Here is a 23103-nt window from a genome sequence, read left to right on the forward strand (position 1 = left end):
TCACTTAGCATAATGCTTTCCAGTTCCATCCATGCTGTTGCAAATATTGAAGGGTTTTAAGCAGTTATTGCATGATCTGAACTATATTAATCATAGGCTTTGATACAGAAAATGAATTACCCTTTAGGTTTTGAAAAAGATTCAAATGCAAATGACAAAAAATGACAGAGGTTGTGTCCCTTTGTGTGAGTTATAAATTAAAAATCACTTGCCCTAACCGGTTTAGCTCAGTGGATAGAGCGACGGCCTGCGGACTGAAAGGTCCCAGATTCGATTCTGATCAAGGGCATGTACCTTGGTTGCGGGCACATTCCCAGTAGGGGGTGTGCAGGAAGCAACTGATTTATGTTTCTCTCTCATCGATTTTGCTAACTCTCTATCCCTCTCCCTTCCTCTCTGTAAAAAAAAAAAAAGAAATCACTCTTAGAAAACTAGACACGGCCATATATATCTTTGATTTCAGAGAGGGAAAGAAATGGAAACATCAATGATGAGAATCATTGATCATCTACCTCCTGCAGGTCCCCCCACTGGGGATCAAACCTGCAACCCAGGCATGTGCCCTTGACCGGGATCGAAATAGCGACCCTTCAGTCCGCAGGCCCAGCTAGGGCTTCTTTAATTTTAAAAAAACCAACAACGTTTTTTATTGATTTTTAGAGAAAGAGGAAGGGAGAGGGAAACATTGATGAGAAAGAAACATCCACTGGTTCTCTTGCACACCCCCCACTGGGGATTGAGCCTGCAACCTGGGCATGTGCCCTGGAAATCAAACCAGTGAACTCTTGGTACATGGGTGGATGCTCAACTACTGAGCCACACCGGCCGAGCTCATTTTCATTCAAACATTATTTCAGCACTCCATCCTGAAGTTACCTAGCTTAATAATAATTTTTAAAAATTCCTGCAAATGAATGTTTGGATATAGGTGTGATAAGTGCACCAAAATGTATGTTTCTCCAAGTCGGGTTGGTCACTCCCAAGTCCACACTTTACTGCTTTAAGCTGGCACCACCGTAAACACGGGAGGTGCTCCCAGGAGGGTTCTTTCTCACGGAGGCCTGGAGCGCCTAGCCGGGTGGTTGTGGGGTCTCCAAAGAGTCAGGGCCAGAAAATCAGTCCCAGGCCGCCTGAAGGAAACGAAACCACAGTCCGATCACCTTGACTGCACACTCTCCAAGATCGTCTCTCGATTCTTCACACGGACAGCAGGAAGGTGCAATCGCAGGCACCCCAGCAACCAGCTCACACCGAGAGGACGTCGAGCGTCTGCCAATGCGCCTGCGCCGGCCGGCGGGGGCGGGGCGTACGCGGAGCGTGCTGGCGGGTCGGGCGGGGAGTAACCGCAGCCGGGCTTCGCACCTCAACTGCCGTGGCAGTTGTGCCCCGGAGTCACTCTTTTAAAAGTCCTGCGACGCTGTGTGTTATGCTTCCGGGGGGTCTTTAGTGGGTTGCGCCAAGCGGAGCATTGGTGAGTATCCGGCGCAGGGGCGGAAATGGTGGCTGGGGCAGGGCGAGCTCAGGAAGCCGGTGGTGCCTCGCCCCGACCACCTCTCGTCACCTTTGACCAGGAAATCCTCTCTTTGGCTTCCCCTCCACCCCGGCTTTCCCCTGGTGCAGACTCCGAGGTGGTGTCTTAGGGCAGTGTGACTAAGTACATCGCTCGCGACGAGCATTATTTAGGGAGTTCGATTCCACTGATATGGCGTCGTCTCTCTCAGGTTCTCACAATGTCAACGGTCAAGGAGCAGCTTATTAAGAACCTGGTTGTGGAAGATAAAACCTCCCACCAGAAGATCACCGTCGTCGGGGTCGGTGCGGTGGGCATGGCTTGCGCCATTTGTATCTTATTGAAGGTAAGTGATCAGCCCGTTCTGGGCTGAGGGTCAAGCGCTTCGGGGCCTTGTCGATGGATGAGTTCAGGTTTGCAGGGCTAATCCCTTGGCCGCAAATATGTATCCTCTTCATCTGACTCTTTTTTCCCTCTTGGTCGTATTCCTCTCCTCTGATTTTGACGCAATTTAAGAAACATTTAGCCCTGACCGGTCTGGCTCAGTGGATAGAGCGTCGGCCTGTGGACTGAAGGGTCCCAGGTTCGATTCTGGTCAAGGGCATGCACCTTGGTTGCGGGCACATCCCCAGTAGGGGAGTGTGCAGGAGGCAGCCGATCGATGTTTCTAACTCTCTATCCCTCTCCCTTCCTCTCTGTAAAAAATCAGATATATATATTTTTAAACATTTACTTGGAGCTTACCATTCTTAGACTAGTTCAGATTTATTTGTAGGCACGTTGTTAAGCATTATGACATTGCATTATAACAGTTCAATCCATGAATTGTCTTCCTTGAGGAGGAATGGATGAAAATTATATTTCCCAGTGGCTTCCACTTTACAATAAAAAAAAATGGTATGACATGCTCGTTATAAAACAAAAAGTACACGATTTGATAAAGTTATTTTGAAATGGAAGTTCCTTAATTTTCCTTTCTGTTTCCAGAGCATCGTTTCATGTGCTTATTGGCCGTTTGTATATCTTCTTTGGAGGAATGTCTATTTAGATCCTTTGCCCATTTTGCCCGTCCAGCATGGCTCAGTGGTCGAGTGTCTACCTATGAGCCAGGAGGTCATGGTTCGAGTCCTGGTCAGGGCACGTGCCGGGGTTGAGGGGTCGATCCCCAGTGAGGGGCGCGCAGGAGGCAGCTGATCAATGATTCTCTCACTTCATTGATGTTTCTGTCTCTCCCTTCCTCTCTGAAATCAATAAAAAAATACTTTAAAAAATCCTTTGCCCACTTAAAAATCCAGTTATTTGTTGTTTAGTTGCAGGAGTTCTTATATTTTAGATGTTAACTGCTTATCAGATACATGATTTTTACATATTTTCTCCCATTCCCTTAGTTTCCCTTTACTCTCTTGATTGTGTCCTTTGATGCACAGAAATTTTTTAGTTTAATGTAGTTCAGATTATCATTTTTACTCTTATTGCCTGTGCTTTTGGTGTCATATCTAAAAATCATTGCCACATTCAGTGTCATGAAGCTTTTCCTCTGTGTTTTCTTCTAAGAGTTTTATAGTTTTAGGTCTTCGATCCATTTTGAGTTAACTTTGTATATGGTATAAAGTAAGTGCTCCTACTTCATTCTTTTATATGAAAATATGCCATTTGTTAAAAAGATAACCTTTCCTGGTTGAATGCTCTTGGCACCCTTGCCAAAAATCACTTGATCATATGCATTAGAGTTTATTTCTAGGCTCCCTATTTTGTTCCATTGCTCTATATGTCTGTATTCTATTACCTCACAGTTTAGATTACTGTAGTTTTGTAATAAGTTTTTAAATCAGGAAGCATAAAACCTCTGTTATTTTTCAAGATTCGCTATTCATGCCTTCTCCCTCCTCCTCCCCTTTCCTTTCCCCTTCTCTCTCCCCTCCCTTCCCCTTTTCTCTCTTCCCCTTCTTCTTTCCTTCCTCCATCTCTCCCTCCCCACTCCCTCCTTCCCTCCCTCCCTCCTTCCTTCCTTCCCTCCCTCCCTTTTTCTGAATTTGTGGGGGGGGGCGGTTTGCCCCCAGTTTGTTTTGGAGCTCGAGCATTGGCCTCATCTTGCCCATTCAGTGCTAGCAGCAGCAGCAGCAGCCAGATTTTGCCTCCTCCAGAGTTCTGAGACTAGTTCCTGAAGCACCTGTTTTAGTCTTTCTGTGCCTTCAGCCTTAGGGGTGATAGTTTCAAGCTGTGGTTACAATCTTTGGGTTATCTCAAGTGTTACCTTTTTCTTCTTTCATCCGTCCAACATCTGTCTAAACAATTTCCTATATTAAATTCCTTCGGTTGAAATGCTTAGAATGGTTTCTGTTTTCCTGTTCCAGACCCAGACAGATACATAGACTGATGTAAAAACAGATCTGTAAACATATAGTTTTTTAAAAATCAGCTAGCCCTGGCTGGTGTTGCTCACTGGATAGAGCATCAGCCTGCAGACTGAAGGGTCCTGGGTTCAATTCTCCATTAGGGCACATGCCTGGGTTGCTGGCTTGATCCGCAGTGGGGGGCATGCAGGAGGCAGCCGATCCATGATTCTCTCTCATCATTGATGTTTCTATCTCTCTTTCTCTCTCCCTTCCTCTCTGAAATCAATAAAAATATATATTTTTAAAAATCAGCTAGCCAAAAGTTTCATTCTTCTGGATGAAACTCCTTATCCTCCTCCTATTCCTGATATATGACACATAATTTAGTAAATTTTAGAATTTACAGTTGTCCTTTAAGATGACATGGTATCTGATTTGAGAAAAAACCGTTAGTAAATAGGGACTTGTATCCTTTTTTGTTATTGCTCACCTTTGGAATCTGGCCACTGGAATCTAAGGGAATACACTCCTATATAGTTTTATATTCTGTTGAATCTGATGAAAACCCAATTCAAATTAGAGTAAGCATATAAAGAGACTATATATATTGTTCACATAACTGGAAAATCTAAGAGCAGAGCTAGCTTCAGGTACTACTAGATTCTAGAATTCATACATATTGAGACACAGTATTTGTATATCTTGGTTTATATTTCCTCTATTGGCTTAATTCTCAGGCAGGGTCTTTCTGTGTAGTGGTAAAGATAACTATACAGTTTATTCTTAAGAGTCTTATGTCATTCTTAGAGCTATGATTCCAAAGAAAAATGACACTTAATTTTCCATCTTCCACTTCAAACCTTATAGACATTGTGCCCATTTGTTATGCCTGGGCCATATGCCCATTTGTGAACTAATTTCTGTGATCAGAAGGAAGAATGGAACAATGGTTTGGGTCTGGTTATATGCACATCTACTGTTAGGTTGGAGGGCTGATATTAATTGTACTGTACTGACCTACATGGAAAGGATTCCTATAGGTGGCTACTTTTCTATTTGGCCATAACGATGCATACTGAAAACAACTTTAGCCAATTTAGAAATAAGGCATATGGGCTAAATATAGTAAAATCCTTGGAAAGAATTTAATAATTTCTCATAGGCTTTATTTTTTAAATTGATTTGTAGAGGGAAAGAGGAAGGGAGAGAGGGATGGAAGAGGGGAAGGAAGGAAGGAGGGTAGGGAGGAGAGAGACAGAGATAGAGACAGAGAGACAGAGACATCCCTTTGTTGTTCCACTTATTTATGCATTTACTAGAGGCCTGGTGCACAAAATTTGTGCACAGGTAGGGTCCCTAGGCCTGGCTGGCGACCAGGGCTGATGGGGGCCTCCTACCTACTGGCCAGGGACTTCCTTCGTTCCGTGCCAACCCCGATGGCCAGTTCATGTCATTGTGATCAAACTCCCAGTCTCCTGGTCGAACTCCTGAGGGGATACTTTGCATATTAGCCTTTTATTTATATAGACTAGAGGCCCAGTGCATGAATTTGTGCATTGGTGGGGGCGTGGCCCCCGGTGGTCAGTGTGCGTCATAGCGACTGGTCGACTGGTCATTGTGGTTGTTCTGCCATTCGGTTGCTGGGCTCTTATATGTATAGATTGTATATGCCTTGACCATGTCATCTTACTGCAACCTTGGTGTATCTGGACATGCTCCAACCAACTGAGCCAGCCAGGGCAACAGTTTTAAACTATTATCTGAAGTGGAAGAAACACAATTCTAACAAAATTAACAATTATATGAAGGCAAAACAACGACTTTTTATTATATGCTGTTGTTTACCATGACTTCTGGCCCATTCTAGGCATATTAAAAAACTATCATTTTTTGGGGGGGGGGGGTGCGGTAAGAGATCAACCAAAGGACTTGTATGCATGCATATAAGCATAACCAATGGACACAAGACACTGGGGGTAGGGGAGGCTGGGGGAAGGTCAGGGGGAAAAAAAAAGGAGACAAATGTACTACTCTTTGTAATATTTTAAGCAATAAAAAACAAAAAAAACATCTTTTTTATATAATTTTTTCTATTAAAAATATAACTCTCCTGCTGTAGCCAGTTTGGCTCAGTGGATGGAGCATCGGCCTGCGGACTGAGGGGTCCCAGGTTCGATTCCGGCCAAGGGCATTTACGTTGATTGCGGGCACATCCCCAGTGGGAGGTGTGCAAGAGGCGGCTGATCGATGTTTCTCTCTCATCGCTGTTTCTAACTCTCTATCCCTCTCCCTTCCTCTCTGTAAAAATTCAATAAAAAAATATATTTAAAAGTATATATATATATATATATATATATATATATATATATATATATATATATATATCTCCTTTGAGTATAAAATAGCCACACAAAATTTTTTCTCATTCTCCTAAAATAAGAACATTTTCCAGAATATCTTATTCATAACTTTAATGTATTTTAGGATTTGGCTGATGAACTCGCCCTTGTTGATGTTGCAGAGGACAAGTTGAAGGGAGAAATGATGGATCTTCAGCATGGCAGTCTTTTCTTTGCTACTTCAAAGATTGTTGGTGGAAAAGGTTAATTTTAGTGTTTTTTTTAAAATTTTTATTTATTGATTTGAGAGACAGGGAAGAGAGGGGGGGCATTGATTTGTTGTTTCACTTATTTATTCATTCATTGGTTGATTCTTATATGTGCCTTGACCAAGAATCGAACCCAGAACCTTTTGGTGTATGAGATGATGCTCCAATCAATGAGCCACTCAGCTAGGGCTATACTAAATTCTTATGGTTTTCCTTCACTTTTATTTTTCTCATACTTAAAAGGACAATTTTTAAAATATATGTTTTTATTAATTTTAGAGAGAGAGGAAGGGAGAGGGAGAGAGAAAGAAATATCAGTTGGTTGCCTCCCACACATGACCTGACCAGGGACTGAACCTGAAACTCAGGCATGTGCCCTGACCAGGAATTGAACTGGCGACCTCCTAAGACATAGGTAAGTGTTCGACCACTGAGCCACATCAGTTGGGCAGGACAATTTTTAAACAACTTGCTTTTAATGTCTTTTTAAGATATTCAAATTAATATTCATAGAAACAATTATTTTAAAATATTAATTTTGAAATATAATAAGAGTTTAAGTATAACAAACATTAGTGCATCCCAGTGAAATATTACCAATTCAGTTGATACATTATATAATATCTATTCAAATCTCATTCAGAAATTGAAGTCCAAGACTAGCCTAGACAAGGTGCTTTTTTAAAAAATATATATTTTATTGATTTTTTACAGAGAAGAAGGGAGAGGGATAGAGAGTTAGAAACATCGATGAGAGAGAACACATTGATCAGCTGCCTCCTGCACATCCCCTAATGCGGATGTGCCCACAACCAAGGTACATGCCCTTGACCGGAATCGACCCTGGGACTCCTCAGTCCATAGGCCGACACTCTAGCCCATGGGTGGGCAAACTTTTTGACTCGAGGGCCACAATGGGTTCTTAAACTGGACCGGAGGGCCGGAACAAAAGCATGGATGGAGTGTTTGTGTGAACTAATATAAATTCAAAGTAAACATCATTACATAAAAGAGTACCGTCTTTTTTTTCTTTTTTTTTTTAGTTTTATTCATTTCAAACGGGCCGGATCTGGCCTGTGGGCCTTAGTTTGCCCACGGCTGCTCTAGCCACTAAGCAAAACCGGTCAGGGCTATTTTTTTTTATTTTAAAATTTTGTTTTATTGCTTAAAGTATTACAAAGAATATTACATATGTCTCCTTTTTTTTTTTTTCCTTGACCTTCCCCCGGTCTCCCGTACCCCCCAGTGTCTTGTGTCCATTGGTTATGCTTATATGCATGCATACAAGTCCTTTGGTTGATCTCTTACCTCCCCCCAAACCCTCCCAGCCTTCCTGCTGTAGTTTGACAGTCTGTTCGATGCTGCCTCTGTGTCTATTTTTGTTCATAGGTGAAACAGTTTTACAACTGATCATCAGATTTAGAAGGTAGTTTATTTTCTTTTCTGGATCAAGAATGTGCCTGTGATCTCAAATCCAGTCCCTTCTAATTAGAAATAAATACATTCCTACTCTTGGAATCCTGAAACAGATACATACATTTTCAGAGTTTTAAGCTTCTGATATATATAGTGTTTCTAAGAAGCCAGAGAGTTGATTTGCATTGCCTCAGGCCTTAATAACAAATGAGAATGTCTGCTTAAAAGCATAGTATGTTCTATTTTTTTTAAAAAAAGCTGTTTGAAACTTTTAAGTCATAGTGATAAGACTTCCTTCAGGTTATTCAAAATAATATCACTACATGGAAAGTCTATTCATTTCCAAATGCCAGACATGAAAGTATATAAATGCTTTAATACCAAGATCATACAATACTCTTTTAAAGAATTAAGGAACAATGATTATGGCAGTCATGATCCAAATATTGTCTTTTGTTTTTCTTTTAGATTATCGTGTATCTGCAAACTCCAAATTAATTATTGTCACAGCAGGTGTACGGCAACAGGAAGGAGAAAGTCGTCTTTCCCTGGTTCAACGTAATGTGGATATCATGAAATCAGTTATTCCTGCCCTGGTCCAGTATAGTCCCGATTGTAAGATGCTTATTGTCTCAAATCCAGGTGAGTCTTTTCTCTTTAACTGCATAAGGATGGTCTTTCCAGACCATTCCTTTTTTTTTTTTTCCCCCTAGTGCAAGGGGAAGTTTATTTAGCATGCAAAGCAAAAGTACACTTAAAGAGGAGACTGGAGCAGAATGCTCAGAGAGGTGCCTTGGCCCTTTAGAAAGAAAGTCACAGAGGCAGAAGAAGTGAGCCAGCTGGGCTGTGTGAACTCAGGAATCAAGTTACAGAGGCAAAAGAAGGGGCTTGAAGGGGGTTAGCCCAGGATGTGCTGCTGTAGCCCGATACTCCCTTAGTTGCAAGTCTTGTGGGGACCCTAACAGAAAAAAAAGAAAGATACAAGCTTGAAGAATAAAGGCATGGGCAGGCTCTGGAGAGAGAGCATGTACTGGGTTCTTTATTTTAAGAGTTTATTTTTATTTTTATTATTATTATCATTATTATTATTATTATTACTACTACTACTACTACTAGAGATCCGGTGCACAAATTCGTGAATGGGTGGGGTTCCTTAGCCTGACCTGAGCCCTCTTGTAATCCGTGACCCCTTGGAGGGATGTCGGACTGCCGATTTCGGCCAGGCCTTCGGGGATTGGGCCGAAACCAACAGTCCGATATACCCCTGAGGGATGTAGTAGTGCCAAAGTGGCAGGTGGCTGGGGAGAACCCCAGCCGGGGCCGGGCACAGCTCTGTTGCCACTCACCCTGGCCCTGTTGTGCCTGCCACTGCCACCGCCACTTGGTAGTGCTGCCGCAGAGGCGGAAGAGGCTCCCACCGCCATAGCTGCACTCACCAGCCGTGAGCCTGGCTTCTGGCTGAGCAGTGCTCCCATTGTGGGAGCATACTAACCACCAGGGGCCAGTTCTTGCATTGAACATTTGCCCCCTGGTGGTAGGTGCGCATCATAGTGACTGGACATTCCAGTCGTTCTGGTCATTCGGTCATAATGGTTGCTTAGGCTTATATATAGATAGATATATATATAGATTTTTTTATTTTCAAGAAAAACAGTTTTAAATATAATGTTACATGCAATAAAAATTAATATTTCAAGAAAAAAGATTTTAACAGATTGTATGCGGGAAACGTATTTATACGTTTTACCAGTGTAGTAGAGCACGGGACACGTATTAATACGTTTTTTATAGACCAGTGGTAGAATGCAGGTAACGTATAAATACGTAAACTAAAGTTATCGTAATTTTACTGAATGTTGCCATTTGCGCAAAAAAATTAGCAAAAGTGGCCCGCGCCACCTGTTACCGCATGATAAAAACTACCCGCAAACAATGTGTTAAATATAATAATACCAAAACTGTACTAGCATAGTATCACAAAAGTTGTAGGAAATATTTAAAATCTGCAAATAACAGGATTACTTCTATTCGAAAATATATTTTTCTCTTTTTTTTTAAACAACTTTATTTTTTATTTATTTATTTTTAAAATATATTTTATTGATTTTTTACAGAGAGGAAGGGAGAGAGATAGAGAGTCAGAAACATTGATGAGAGAGAAACATCAATCAGCCGCCTCCTGCACATCTCCCACTAGGGATGTGCCCGCAACCAAGGTACACGCCCCTGACCGGAATCGAACCTGGGACCCTTCAGTCCACAGGCCGACGCTCCTTCCACTGAGCCAAACCGGTCTCGGCAAAACAACTTTATTGAGGTAAAATTTATGCACAATAAACTACCCATTCAAAATATATAATACAATGATTTTTTCCAGCTTTTTTGAAATATAATTGCCATATAACATGCAAGTTTAAGGTGTACAGTGTAATGATGATTTGATACATTTACATATTGGGAAATGATTACCACAGTAGGGTTAGTTAACAACTTCAACACATACAGTCATCCCTTGGTATTCTCAGGGCATTTGGTACCTCTGTGGATACCAAAATTGGACATCCTTAGCACTGCGCAGAGGCGGGAGACACTCCTGCCACTGCCGCTCTGCTTGCCAGCCTGTGAGCCCAGCTTCTAGCTGAGCATCGCAACCCCTGTGGGAGCGCACGGACCACCAGGGGGCAGCTCCTGCACTGAGCGTCTGCCCCCTGGTGGTCAGTGTGTGACATAGCAACCGGTCATTCTGCTGTTCGGTCAATTTGCATATTAGACTTTTATTATATAGGATACTATTTGTCTCTAAATTTTGCGTTACCCAAAAATAAACCCACACCTTTATAATAAATTAATATATGACAAAGGAGGCAAGAACATACAATGGGATAAAGATAGTCTATTCAATAAATGGTGTTAGAAAAATTGGACAGATATGTGCAGTAAAATGAAACTAGACAACCTTCTTACACCATACATAAGAATAAACTCAAAATGGATTAAAATTTATATGTTAGACTCGAAACCATAAAAATCCTTGAAGAAAACATAGGCATTATAATCTCGATGCTCAATCACTGAGCCATGCCAGACAATATGCCACATATTCTTCATTCATTCATAGATAGACACCTAGGTTGCTTTCATATCCTGGCTGTTGTGAATAATGCTGCAATGAACATGGGAGTGCAGGTATCTTTGAGATACTGATTTAATTTCTTTTGGATATATACCAAGAAGTGTGATTGCTAGATTATATGATAGTTCTGTATTTTAATTTTTTGAGGAACCTTCATACTCCTTTTTATAGTGGTTGTCCCAGTTTATATTACCATCAACAGTGCACACGGGTTTCCTTTTTTCCACATCCTCACAAAATGTCCCTAAATATTTTATGTTTTTGAGGCTATAAAAGGAGTTCTTTACATTTCATTTTTGTTTATTGTGAGTAAATAGTAATACTGTTGATTTTTATGTATTGACCTTGTATCTTGAAAAATTGCTAAATTCACTTTTTAATTCTAGTAATTCTCTTTAAATTTTTGGGATAGTCTCTATATCAGTGGTTCTCAACCTTCCTAATGCTGCGACCCATTAATACAGTTCCTCATGTTGTGGTGACCCCCAATTTCATTGTTACAGATTGAACATAATTAAAGCATAGTGATTAATCACAAAAACAATATGTAATTATATATGTGTTTTCTAATGGTCTTAGGCGACCCCTGTGAAAGGGTCGTTCGACCCCCAAAGGGGTCACGACCCACAGGTTGAGAACCGCTGCTCTATATATTATCGTGTCATCTGCAAATACAGTTTTACCAGTTTTAATTCTTTCTTTTCCAATTTGAAGACCTTTTTACTTTCTTGCCTCATTTCACTAGTTAGCACTTCTAGTAAAATGGTGAATGTAAGTAGTAATGACAGACAAATGTACATCACCCTGGAGGCTCATTTACTCCCTTTTTAAAAAAAAAAATTTTTTTATTGATTTCAGAGAGGAAGGGAGAGGGAAAGAGAGATAGAAATGTCAATGATGAGAAAGAATCATTGATTGGCTGCCTCCTGCTCACCTCTTACTAGGGATCGAGCCTGCAACCCAGGCATGTGCCCTTGTCTGGAATCGAACCTGGGACCCTTCAGTCTGCAGGCCACCGCTCTATCTACTGAGCCAAATTGGCTAGGTTCCTCCCTTTGTTTTGGTAGCTTATTAGAGAGTTGGATCAGCTAAATTGAGCCATTGAGCCAGCCTATGTAAAAACAGCAAGGTCTTAAGCTGATGTCAGTATTACTGGCATGCAAGGTTCTTTTCAGGGTCCTAAGGATATATCTTGGCTCTGGAAATGCATGCTGCTTACCACTGTTCGCAGACCCAGCTATCCTTTGATAAATTCCTTGTTATTTAAGGAAACTAGGGGTTCACTTCCCCCTCCAAAGCTACATACAGATATGTAACACAATGTGCTGGTGGAGCTCATTTTTGTTCTCAGAGGAGTTTCAAGAAAACAGCCAGCACATCAGCCAAGAGAGGCTCCTCTGCACTTGGCCATTTTGTATACAGAAGATCTGTGCCTAGCCCAGGGGGGGGCAAACTTTTTGACTCGAGGGCCACAATGGGTTCTTAAACTGGACCGGAGGGCCGGAACAAAAGCATGGATGGAGTGTTTGTGTGAACTAATATAAATTCAAAGTAAACATCATTACATAAAAGGGTATGGTCTTTTTTTCTTTTTTAGTTTTATTCATTTCAAACGGGCCAGCCCGCGGGCCGTAGTTTGCCCACAGCTGGCCTAGCCTATGCTGTGGAATAATGAGAATTCAGTGTACATAGAGTGGCTCCCTACTTCTCTGCTTCTAAGATTTTTCCAGTAAATACTATTTATATGTATGCCCTCTGGTAGTACATAACGGTAGTAGTATTAGTGTCCGTGATACCTTGTATAAGTGTTGAGAGTGGACATACTTGCCTAATTCTTTATTTCATGGCAAAGACATTCAGTCTTATTGATTATGATGTTTAATGTGGGCTTTTTTCCCCCTAGAAATTCACTTCTCTTCATAATTGTGGAGAGTCTTTTAAAAATCATGTATGGGGGTTAAATTTTATCAAATACTTTTTTCTGCATCTATTGATCCTTTTATCATTATACTAGAAACCTGGTGCACGAATTTGTGCACGGGTAGGGTCCCGCCGTCTGGCCAGTGATTGAGGCCTATCGGGGGTGCTGGCTGGCCAGAGGGAGGGACCCCGGGAGGTTGGCTGGCTGGCCCCCCAATTGGGGCCTATGGGCAGGGCAGTTGGCAAGGGTAAAAGGGCTGTAGGAGGTTGGCTGTGGGAGCGCACTGACCACCAGGGGGCAGCTCCTGCATTGAGCGACTGTCCTATGGTGGTCAGTGTGCATCATGGCAAATGGTCGACCGGTCATTCCGGTCATTCTGTGGGGAGTGGGCCTAAGCCATCAGTCAGATATCCCCTGAGGGCTTCCGGACTGTGAGAGGGTGCAGGCTGAGATGCGGGACCCCCTCGAGTGCACAAATTTCGTGCACCGGGCCTCTAGTATTACGTAAGGGTTAATAGGCACAGAAAAAACATTCAACAAAATTCAATACCTAATCATGATTTTACAAGTGAATCTCTCAGTAAACTATGTGTAGGAGGAAATTATTCTGATAAAAGATTTAACCTATAAAAAGATATAAAAGATGCAAAACCTATAACTAGCATCATACTCAGTGGAGAAAGACTTGAAAGGTTTCTCCCTGCTAATAAAATCAGGTAAGACAAAGATGTCATTTCACCACTTCCATTTAACATCATGCTGGAAGTTCTGGCTAGAGTCACTGAACAAAGATTTATCAGACAAATACTTTATTTATTTATTTTTAAATATTTTTTTTATTGATTTCAGTGAGGAAGGGAGAGGAAAAGAGAGATAGAAACATCAGTAATGAGAGAGAATCATTGATTGGCTGCCTCCTGCATACCCCACACTTGTGGATAGAGCCTGCAACCTGGGCATGCATCCTTGACCGGAATCGAACCTGGGACCCTTTAGTCCACAGGCCGACACTATATCCACTGAGCCAAACCAGCTAGGGCTCAGACAAATACTTTAGATCAACTATTATAAGTATGTTTAAAGAGCTAAAGCAGCCGAAACTGGTTTGGCTCAGTGGATAGAGCGTCGGCCTGCGGACTGAAAGGTCCTGGGTTCGATTCTGGTCAAGGGCATGTACCTTGGTTGCAGGCACACCCCCAGTGGGGGATGTGCAGGAGGCAGCTGATCGATGTTTCTCTCTCATCGATGTTTCTGGCTCTCTATCTCTCTCCCTTCCTCTCTGTAAAGAATCAATAAAATAATATTAAAAAAAAAAGAGCTAAAGCAAACCAAGCCTAAAGAAGTAAAGGAAATATGAGACTGATGTCTCACTACATATTGAATATTAATAAGCAGAAATTAAAAAAAAAACTAAATAGAAATTCTGAAGTTGAAAGCTAAATGAAAATTCAGTATATAGTGTTTAACATCAGATTGAAAAGGCAGAAGGAGAAGTCAGTAGACTTGAAGATAGGTTAGTTCAATGTTAGGGCCTTCTGAGTTTCTATTGATGCTTTTTTTCCTTTGGTGCAAACTACCTTATTTTGTTTCATGCCTCATAATTTTTGTTAAAAACTGAACATTAAAAAAATGATAGTATGAAAACTGTATAAATCAAATTCTTCTCTCCTAGGGATTTTTGTTGTTGATGCTTGTTGCAGCTGCCTTTTGTTTATTTCATGACTTTTGTACACTCATTCTGCAAGTCTGTATTCTTTGTTGTGCGTGGCCACAGACATCTTTTATCTCTTTGTTTAGTGATCAGCTAATGATTGAATGGAACTTTTAAAAAATGTGGAACCAAAAAGTATTTCCCAGTCTTTGCTATAGGCCTCTGTGTGCATGTTGGAGCATGCCTTCAACACTCAGCCAGTTTTACCACTGTGCCCTTCACTTCCTGCTTGTGCAGAGCCTCAAGGTCATACAGAGCTTAAGCTTAGGATCTTCTCATGTTTTTCCTGACATGCACACACTGGCACACTGCCCTGGGTATGCATGTGATTTTTGTCTAGGTAGAAAATGTTGGTAGCTTCGATGAGGCTTTGGTGATAGAGAGGAAAAATCTAGGCAGCCTTGAGGTAGAATTAACTAACTATAAAATATACAGATAGGCACATACTTTATCTTAAAAGAGAATTTAAAAAATTCTAATAGTGAATAATTTAACCTCTTAAAACCTATATGAGAGATTATCAGTATTTCCTTGTTGAATTGCTTTGCTTCAAACTTTGTAATCAACACTAATAAAAGAGAAAAATGGTAATTGGCGTACGAGCTACCCTTTTCATTGGCTAATCAGGGCTATATGCAAATTAACTGCCAACTAAGATTGGCAGTTAACTGCCAACAAGATGGCGGTTAATTTGCATATGTAGGCACAATGCAGGGAGGTGAAAGGGAAAGCAGGAAGAAGCCCCCTGCCACTGACAGTGATAGGAAACCCAGGGGGGAGCTAAGAGCTGGGGGGCAGGGCAAAGGCGGTCCTGGGGCCGCCTTTGCCCTGCCCCCCAGCCATGATCGGAGAATCAGGCGCCTTTTCCGCCCTGGCCAGTGATAGCAGGAAGTAGGAGTGGAGCCAGCGATGGGAGCTGGGCATGGTCGAAGCTGGCAGTCCCGGGAGCTAGGGGTCCCTTGCCTGGGCCTAAAGCGAAGCCCACGATCGTGGGGCCGCTGCAGCTGCGGGTCCCCGCTGCCCTAGCCGGACGCCTCAGCCAGAGGCGTTAGGCCTGGGCAGGGGCGGAGCCTGCAACCGCCCAGAGCTGGGGGTCCCCCGCCCAGGCCTGACACCTCTGCCGGAGGCCTCAGGCCTGGTCAAGGGGCCGATCCGGTGATTGGTGATCGGAGGGTGATGAGGGTCAACTCCTCTGGCTGAGGCATCAGGCCTGGGCGGGGGGCGGAGCCGGGGATTGGGGGGATATGATGGTCCCCTTGCCCAGGCCTGAAGCCTGGGTCAGAGGCATCAGGCTTGGGTGGGGGGTGGAGCAAGCGATCAGAGGGAGATGGGGGTCCCCTGCCCAGGCATGATTCCTGGGCCAGAGGCCTCAGGCCTGGGTGGGGGCCAGAGCCAGTGATGGGGGGAAATGAGGGTCCCCTGCCCAGGCCTGACACCTCTGTCAGAGGCGTCAGGCCTGGGCAAGGGGCCGATCCTGCAATTGGAGGGTGATGGGGGTCAACGCCTGAGGGTTCCCAGTATGTGAGAGGGGGCAGGCTGGGCTGAGGGACACTCCCCCCCCCACACACACACCCAGTGCACGAATTTCGTGCACCGGGCCCCTAGTAAATTTATATTTGACTAAGACATTTGATCTGTCTATTCAGAAAAGAAAACTGTAAAAGGAAGTTACTATAAATCTTTTTGTAACAAGAAATTTTTCTTCCTAGTGGATATTTTGACATATGTGGTCTGGAAGCTAAGTGGCTTACCTGCCGCTCGTATAATTGGAAGTGGTTGTAATCTAGACTCTGCCCGTTTCCGTTACCTGATTGGAGAGAAGTTGGGTGTCCATCCCACTAGCTGCCACGGTTGGATTATTGGAGAACATGGTGATTCTAGTGGTAAGTATAAACCCATTTTTATTATGTAATCACACTTATCTATAATGATGCTTTATTTTCTTTAAAGTCTATTTTTTGTGAAATTAATATAGCTGTAAAACTTTTGTTTTATTGGTATTTTCCTGGTGTACACTATCTTTTTTGATTTCGTTATTTTCAGCTTTTTGCATCATGGATTTAGTTACCACTCATTAAATTGTGCATAGAGCATATAACTATTTTAAAAGCCAGTGAATGTTTCTCTTATCTGGAGCACTTTCATTTATTGTTATTTTTTAAACATTACAAAGGGACAATACTGGTTTTTAGTATATTCACCGAGTTGTGCAGTCATCACCACAATCTAGTTATAGAACATTTTCATCACCCCAGAAAGAAACTTTTGCTCCTGAGCTCACTCCCACCCCAGCCCCACTCAACCACTAATTTACTTTCTGACTCTGTAGCTTTGTTTATTCCAGACTTTTCACTTAAATAAATTTATATAATTTGTGTTTAAACTGTTACTTAGGCCATACCTATCTTTTTCTTTTCTGAACTTAAACATTTAAGCTCTGCAGCACAATTAGAACTTTATACTTCTTACAGTGTTCTCTAATTGTATCATGTTTGAATCTTCTGTCCAAAGTGGCAGTAAACCCATTAATAATAAGGATCATTGATTCAGTTATTCATTTGTTTAGTCAAAACATTTAATAAGTCCTTCTTGTCTGTTGTGTTTTTTAAAAAAATATATTTTATTGATTTTTTACAGAGAGGGAGGGAGAGGGATAGAGAGCTAGAAACATCGATGAGAGAGAAACATCGATCAGCCACTTCCTGTGCACCTCATACTGGGGATGTGCCTGCAACCAAGGTACATGCCCTTGACCTGAATCGAACCCAGGACCTTTCAGTCTGCAGGCCAACGCTCTATCCACTGAGCCAAACCAGTTAGGGCTTGTCTGTTTTTTTGTGTGTTTTTTTTTTTACTCCAAATGTCATCCTATATAATAAAAGCCTAATATGCTAAGTGTCCAACTGTTTGTTCTACCGTTCAACCAGTTGCTGTGATGCACACTGACTACCAGGTAGCAGATGCTCCGACTGGTAGGTTAGCTTGCCGCTGGGGTCCGACTGAACGGGACTGGGGGAGACGGGCCGACACGCTCTGGAGCCCTCCCACGGTCCTTCACCAGCCCCAATCATGCACTGGTGGGGACCCTCAGCCAGGCCTGTGGGGATCAGGCCGAAACTGGCTCTCCAACATCCCCCGAGGGGTCCTGGATTGTGAGAGGGTGCAGTATTATAACAAATACTTTTGATTTGACTTAGACAAATACTTAATTTGACCTATTGGCTTGTGTTACTGTTCTAATTCAGCTCTTCCTCCTGGAAGTCATTAAAAATAAAATTTCCTAGTTATGTTTTTATTTTTCACTTTTAATATTACATTATTTTATTTGAAAACAAAGCAGTGTATTTTTAAAAATATATATTTTTAAATTGATTTTTAGAGAGACAGGAAGAGAGAGGCAGATAGAGATAGAAACATCAATTAGCTGCCTCCTGCATGCCTCCTACTGGGGACCAAGCCTGCAACTGGGGAGTGTGCCCTGACGGGAATTGAACCAGCAACCTCTTGATGCATAGGTTGATGCTCAACCACTGAGCAACACTGGTTGGGCAACATATTTTATTGACTTGAGAGAGAGAGAGAGAGAGACATATTAGATTGAGAGATTTGTTGTCCACTTATTTATGCATTCTTTTGTTGATTCTTATATTTGCCCTCACTGAGGATTAAACCTACAACCTTGGTATATCAGGATGATGCTCTAACTATGCTATTTGGCCAGGTTAGCTTCACCTTATTCTTTAATTGGATATGAGATTCTAGATTGACAGTAGTTCCCCCTCAGCTCTTTGTTACTGTTGAGAAGTTTGGTGTTAATTTGTTGCTCTTTTCCTGTTTTGCTTGTAATATTTTATCTTTTTAACCATCCTTTTCTTCGTGGATTCTGTAATTGTACCTTGCTTTAAAATATCTCCTATGTCACATAGTTACAAATAAATTCTACTACATATTTTTCTAAAGCATAATTCTATTTTTTACATTTCCCCTTTTGGCCATTTGAAACTTATTTTTATTATGTGGTATAAGGTAGTAATCTAAGTTTATAAAAAATTACTAAAACAACCGAAGCAGTGCTAGGAAGAATAGTTCATTCTGAGATACATTTCTTTTTAGTGCCCTTATGGAGTGGGGTGAATGTTGCTGGTGTTGCTCTGAAGACTCTAAACCCTAACTTAGGAACTGATTCAGACAAGGACCAATGGAAAACTATCCATAGACAAGTTGTTGAGAGGTAAAGTACTCATTAAGTTTCTTAAAGCATTAATAATCAGTATTAAGAACAAATGTCACAGAAAAAAATATAGTTGATCTTTGAGTTTTGTGTGGTAAATGATTCTAATCTCATGAAAATCCTTGAATTCTGACTTATATTACCCAATGCTTTATTTGGCGGCATTTTCACAAAGCAAATGTGCTTTACAAGAACTCATATGTGTTTGAGGGTAATTTAGCAAGTAATTATGAGCACTTTGGAACCAGCTTTCCTAGGTTTGAAACCTGACTTCACCACTTATTAAGTAGTGTGATATTGCCAAGTTATTTAAAACTTCAGAAGCTCAGTTTCCAAGTTTTTAAAATGGGGATAATAATAGAGCTCACTTTAGAGGACTGTTATGAAGTGTAAATGAGTTAATACACATAAAATGCTTAGAATAGCACCTAGAACTTAGATTCATCAAATGACTCGAAAAAAACAACACGAAGCCGATGCAGATGATCAGAAGTTAACTGGGTGTATTTATAAATGAAGTGTCTGACTCTGTGTAAATCAGCTTTAACAGCCCACATGATTCTCCTTTATGCTTTAGCCAAGTCACATATTAGTAAAAGTTACACAATCTAAAAATCACTTCTGAATCCTGGCTCCTGGGAAATGGATGCTTTATTTAAGGTTGATGAGCTTGGAGCTCTCTCACCAAGGCTTTGGGCTGTCGGCTCTCCTAGACAAGTGGACATTATGGTGAGGGAGGTGCCCAGAGGGGCCCTGCCCTGCAGCCACGCGTGCTGTGTTGATCCCCGGAAATGGGCGGGCACGGCTTGTCTTCCTAGGCCAGTGATGGCTGGCGAACCTATGACACGCGAACTCATTTTTTTGGTTGATTTTTCTATGTTAAATGGCATTTAAATATATAAAATAAATATCAAAAAAAAAAAAATTAAAAAAAAAATAAAATAAAAATCACTTCTGGATATTCTAAACTGGAATATTAAATTTATAAAAGCTCAAGTGTAATGTATATTTAGGATGTCAACTCTACAAAAATGTATAATAATTAGGGCAGAGACTAAAAAGGTACACAATATAGCAACAGTGATTATGGGCAAGTTTTTATTTTTTAAATGCCTTTTAGTTTAAAAAAATAAATTATTTTTTGATCATAAAATCACATGATCACCTTAATCCATATAGAGTTTCAATTGGGAAGATGACAAAGTTCTGGATAAGATGATGGTAATAGTTATACAACAGTGTTTATGTACTTAACTAGTAGCCCATCGCGCAATATCATGTACAGTAGACCACTCGCTGCTTCCACGGGAATCTGCGGGAACCACAGGGAGCCGCACTGCTTCCACGGGAGCCGCATTCATTCCTTGGGAGGTGGGAGGGAGCCGTGCTACTTCCGCGGGAGGCGGGCCCGCCATCTCCTCTCCGGGCTTGCACTCGGCCACGGAGGCTGCAGGCCAGCCCCCTGTCCCTGTCCGTGTCCACTCCGGCTCTAGGGGGCCGGCCCGAGCAGGGCGCAGCGACAAAGCAAGAATTCTGCCAGGCTGCTCATGCTGCCCGCTCTCAGCGGCCGCCCCCGCTTCCCCAGGACTGGGGGACTCTGGTGGGGCTGAGAGGACTGCGCACCACTATCTTTGTCATGGAGTGACAGTTAATTTGCATACAATCCTTTTATTAGATAGCATACCAATGAACTGTATACTCAAAATGGTTAAAATGGCCAATTTTACCACTATTTAAAAAAGAAAATAAAGTACATGGCTATACATAGTGTTTTGAAGTTCAGACTGTCAAGTTAATGAAGCATAATAAGCTTTAACCTAGCATTAAGTTTATCAAGCTTGGTGAAAGGACACTGGACAAAAAACACAGTTTAGAGCAGTGATGGCGAACCTTTTGAGCTCGGCATGTCAGCATTTTGAAAAACCCTAACTTAACTCTGGTGCCATGTCACATATAGAAATTTTTTGATATTTGCAACCATAGTAAAACAAAGACTTATATTTTTGATATTTATTTTATATATTTAAATGCCATTTAACAAAGAAAAATCAACCAAAAAAAATGAATTCACGTGTCACCTCTGACACACGTGTCATAGGTTCGCCTTCACTGGTATAGAGTATTAGCATTTTAAGGAGGTATTACAAGTGCTCAGGTGTAGCTTTCAGGCCACATCACTATCTTGTATGTTTTAAATACCAAATACTATAACATGTTACAGATCAGTACTTGTTCCAGTTAGTCCTCTCAACAATGCAGTGGCCAAAATGGAATTATTTGCCTTTTAGTCATTTAGCAGAGGATCTATAATAATAAAAAAAAATCCTCAGAGTACTGCTAGTATTTATCTAAAAAATGACTCAACTCTTTTATAATCTTTGATTTTCCAGTACCTAACCAATAATTGCAGAGGAGTGAGATCAGGATTTAATAAGATGTCCTTCCAGGTTCCCAATAGATCATGTAATTTAGAACATGGATCAGATGTCTTAAAATATCAGCCTTCGAACTGCTTGTTCTCTTTGCTCCCTTTAGCTTTCCTTTTATACCAAAAATTTTATTTTCATTAGGATGGTTAATAACAAGTAAAAGATTATGTTTTTAGCCATTTTTTCTCAATCCTCTTTCTCAAGCCATTTTTTGTTAATCCTACCTGGAGGATATTTTTCCATTGATTTTTAGAGAGAATGGAAGAGGGGCAAGAGACAGACAGAGAAACCTTGATGTGAGAGAGACACATGGATTGGTTGCCTCCTGCATGTACCCTGACCAGGACTGGGGATCAAGCCTGCAACTGAGGTACCTGCCCTTGACTGGGAATCGAACCCGTGACCTTTTAGTCTGAGGGCTGATGCTCTAACCACTGAACAAGCCGAGTAGGGCTCTCAGAGCGATTTTGTTAATTCCTGAGAGGATAGATCTGTCATCCAGATTCCACTGGTTAAATTTGTCCCCAGTTATCTATGCAGAGCTTTCTACTTATATACCATCAATTAATGACTTTCTAGGCATAATCTTCCTCCCTTTCCTTTTACTTACCCCACAGATGCTTGGTCTGAAAGCTAATCCTAATTTGACACCAATTAAGAGTCTGAAAGCTTATTCTAATTTGACACCAATTAAGAGTCTGAAAGCTAATTCTGATTTGACACTAATGTGCATGAATTCTAATAGTACCTCTGGTTCTGGATTGACAGTCAAATCCCAGCACACCACAATGAGTACAGTCCAACTGTTATGTGCTGAGATGTTCCATTTACACATCAGTCTTATATTTTGCAATCAAGTATGTTATGTGCAGTCCTGGTGCCTTGAAATTATGTGTAGGTGGTTGTTAGATAACCTGATAGGAATAACTATGCTGTACATTCTGTGTTTCCTATCGTATGTTCTTTTCTCAAAACTAAGTAAACTCAGTGCTATCTTAAAACCTCCTTGTCTTTTGAGTCAATCCAAACCTGAGACCACTGTTGGTGGCAGTACAAAAATATAATACATATATATTGTAGACAACAAGAATATTCAGGAAAGCATAAAGAAAATAATAGCAGCCCAGCTGGCGTGGCTCAATGGTTGAGCATTGACCTATGAACCAAGAGGTCACAGTTCAATTCCTAGTCAGGGCACATGCCCAGGTTGTAGGCTCGGTCCCTAGTGTGGGCCTGCAGGAGGCAGCCAATCAGTGATTCTCTCTCATCATTGCTGTTTCTATCTCTTTCTCCCTCTCCTTTCCTCTCTGAATTTAATGAAATTTTTTTTTAAAAGAAAATAATAGCACATGTAAGCCTGTCACTAAAAAATAATCACTATTCATAACTTGGTGGATTGATATTGTTCTAAAGTTTCTGTGAAAATGTGTTATGTTCTCTCCTGGCTGGTATTTCTCAGTGGATATAGCATCAGCCTGCTAACTGAAGGGTTGTGGGTTTGATTCCTGGTCAAGGGCACATACCTGGATTTTGGGTTTATTTCCAGCCATGATCACGGGATGTGGGAGGCAACTAATTGATGTGTCTCTCTCACATTAGTGTTTTTCTCTTCCCCTCTCCCTTGGTCCCTTCTACTCTCTCTCAGTGGAAAAAAATACCCTCCGGTGAGGATTAACAACAAAATAAAAGTATTGTGTATTTTACAAGTTTGAGATAAGAAATTACATAGTGTTTAGGACTGTGTTATTTTCTTTTGAAAATGTATCATGGCCCAGCCAGTATGGCTCAGGGGTTGAGTGTCGACCTAT

The 23103-nt window shown here is 41.4% G+C and overlaps 1 protein-coding gene across 4 annotated transcripts in view; it reads left to right on the forward strand.

Annotated features, from left to right (window-relative positions):
- The first annotated feature begins 690 nt into the window (after positions 1-690).
- Positions 691-23103, forward strand: part of LOC132241042 (L-lactate dehydrogenase C chain) — a 37946-nt gene continuing 15533 nt past the window's right edge. Inside the window, exons 1-6 of one of the 4 annotated variants that reach the window (XM_059709102.1) lie at positions 691-1471; positions 1722-1856; positions 6331-6448; positions 8339-8512; positions 16345-16518; positions 18749-18866. In XM_059709102.1, coding sequence (XP_059565085.1) covers positions 1731-1856; positions 6331-6448; positions 8339-8512; positions 16345-16518; positions 18749-18866 — 710 coding nt within the window. In that variant the 5' untranslated portion in view covers positions 691-1471; positions 1722-1730. The remainder of the gene's footprint in view (positions 1472-1721; positions 1857-6330; positions 6449-8338; positions 8513-16344; positions 16519-18748; positions 18867-23103) is intronic. The other 3 variants (XM_059709100.1, XM_059709099.1, XM_059709101.1) reach the window with 3 other exon arrangements.

The sequence above is a fragment of the Myotis daubentonii genome, chromosome 9 (assembly GCF_963259705.1).
Source record: "Myotis daubentonii chromosome 9, mMyoDau2.1, whole genome shotgun sequence".
NCBI lineage: Eukaryota > Metazoa > Chordata > Mammalia > Chiroptera > Vespertilionidae > Myotis > Myotis daubentonii.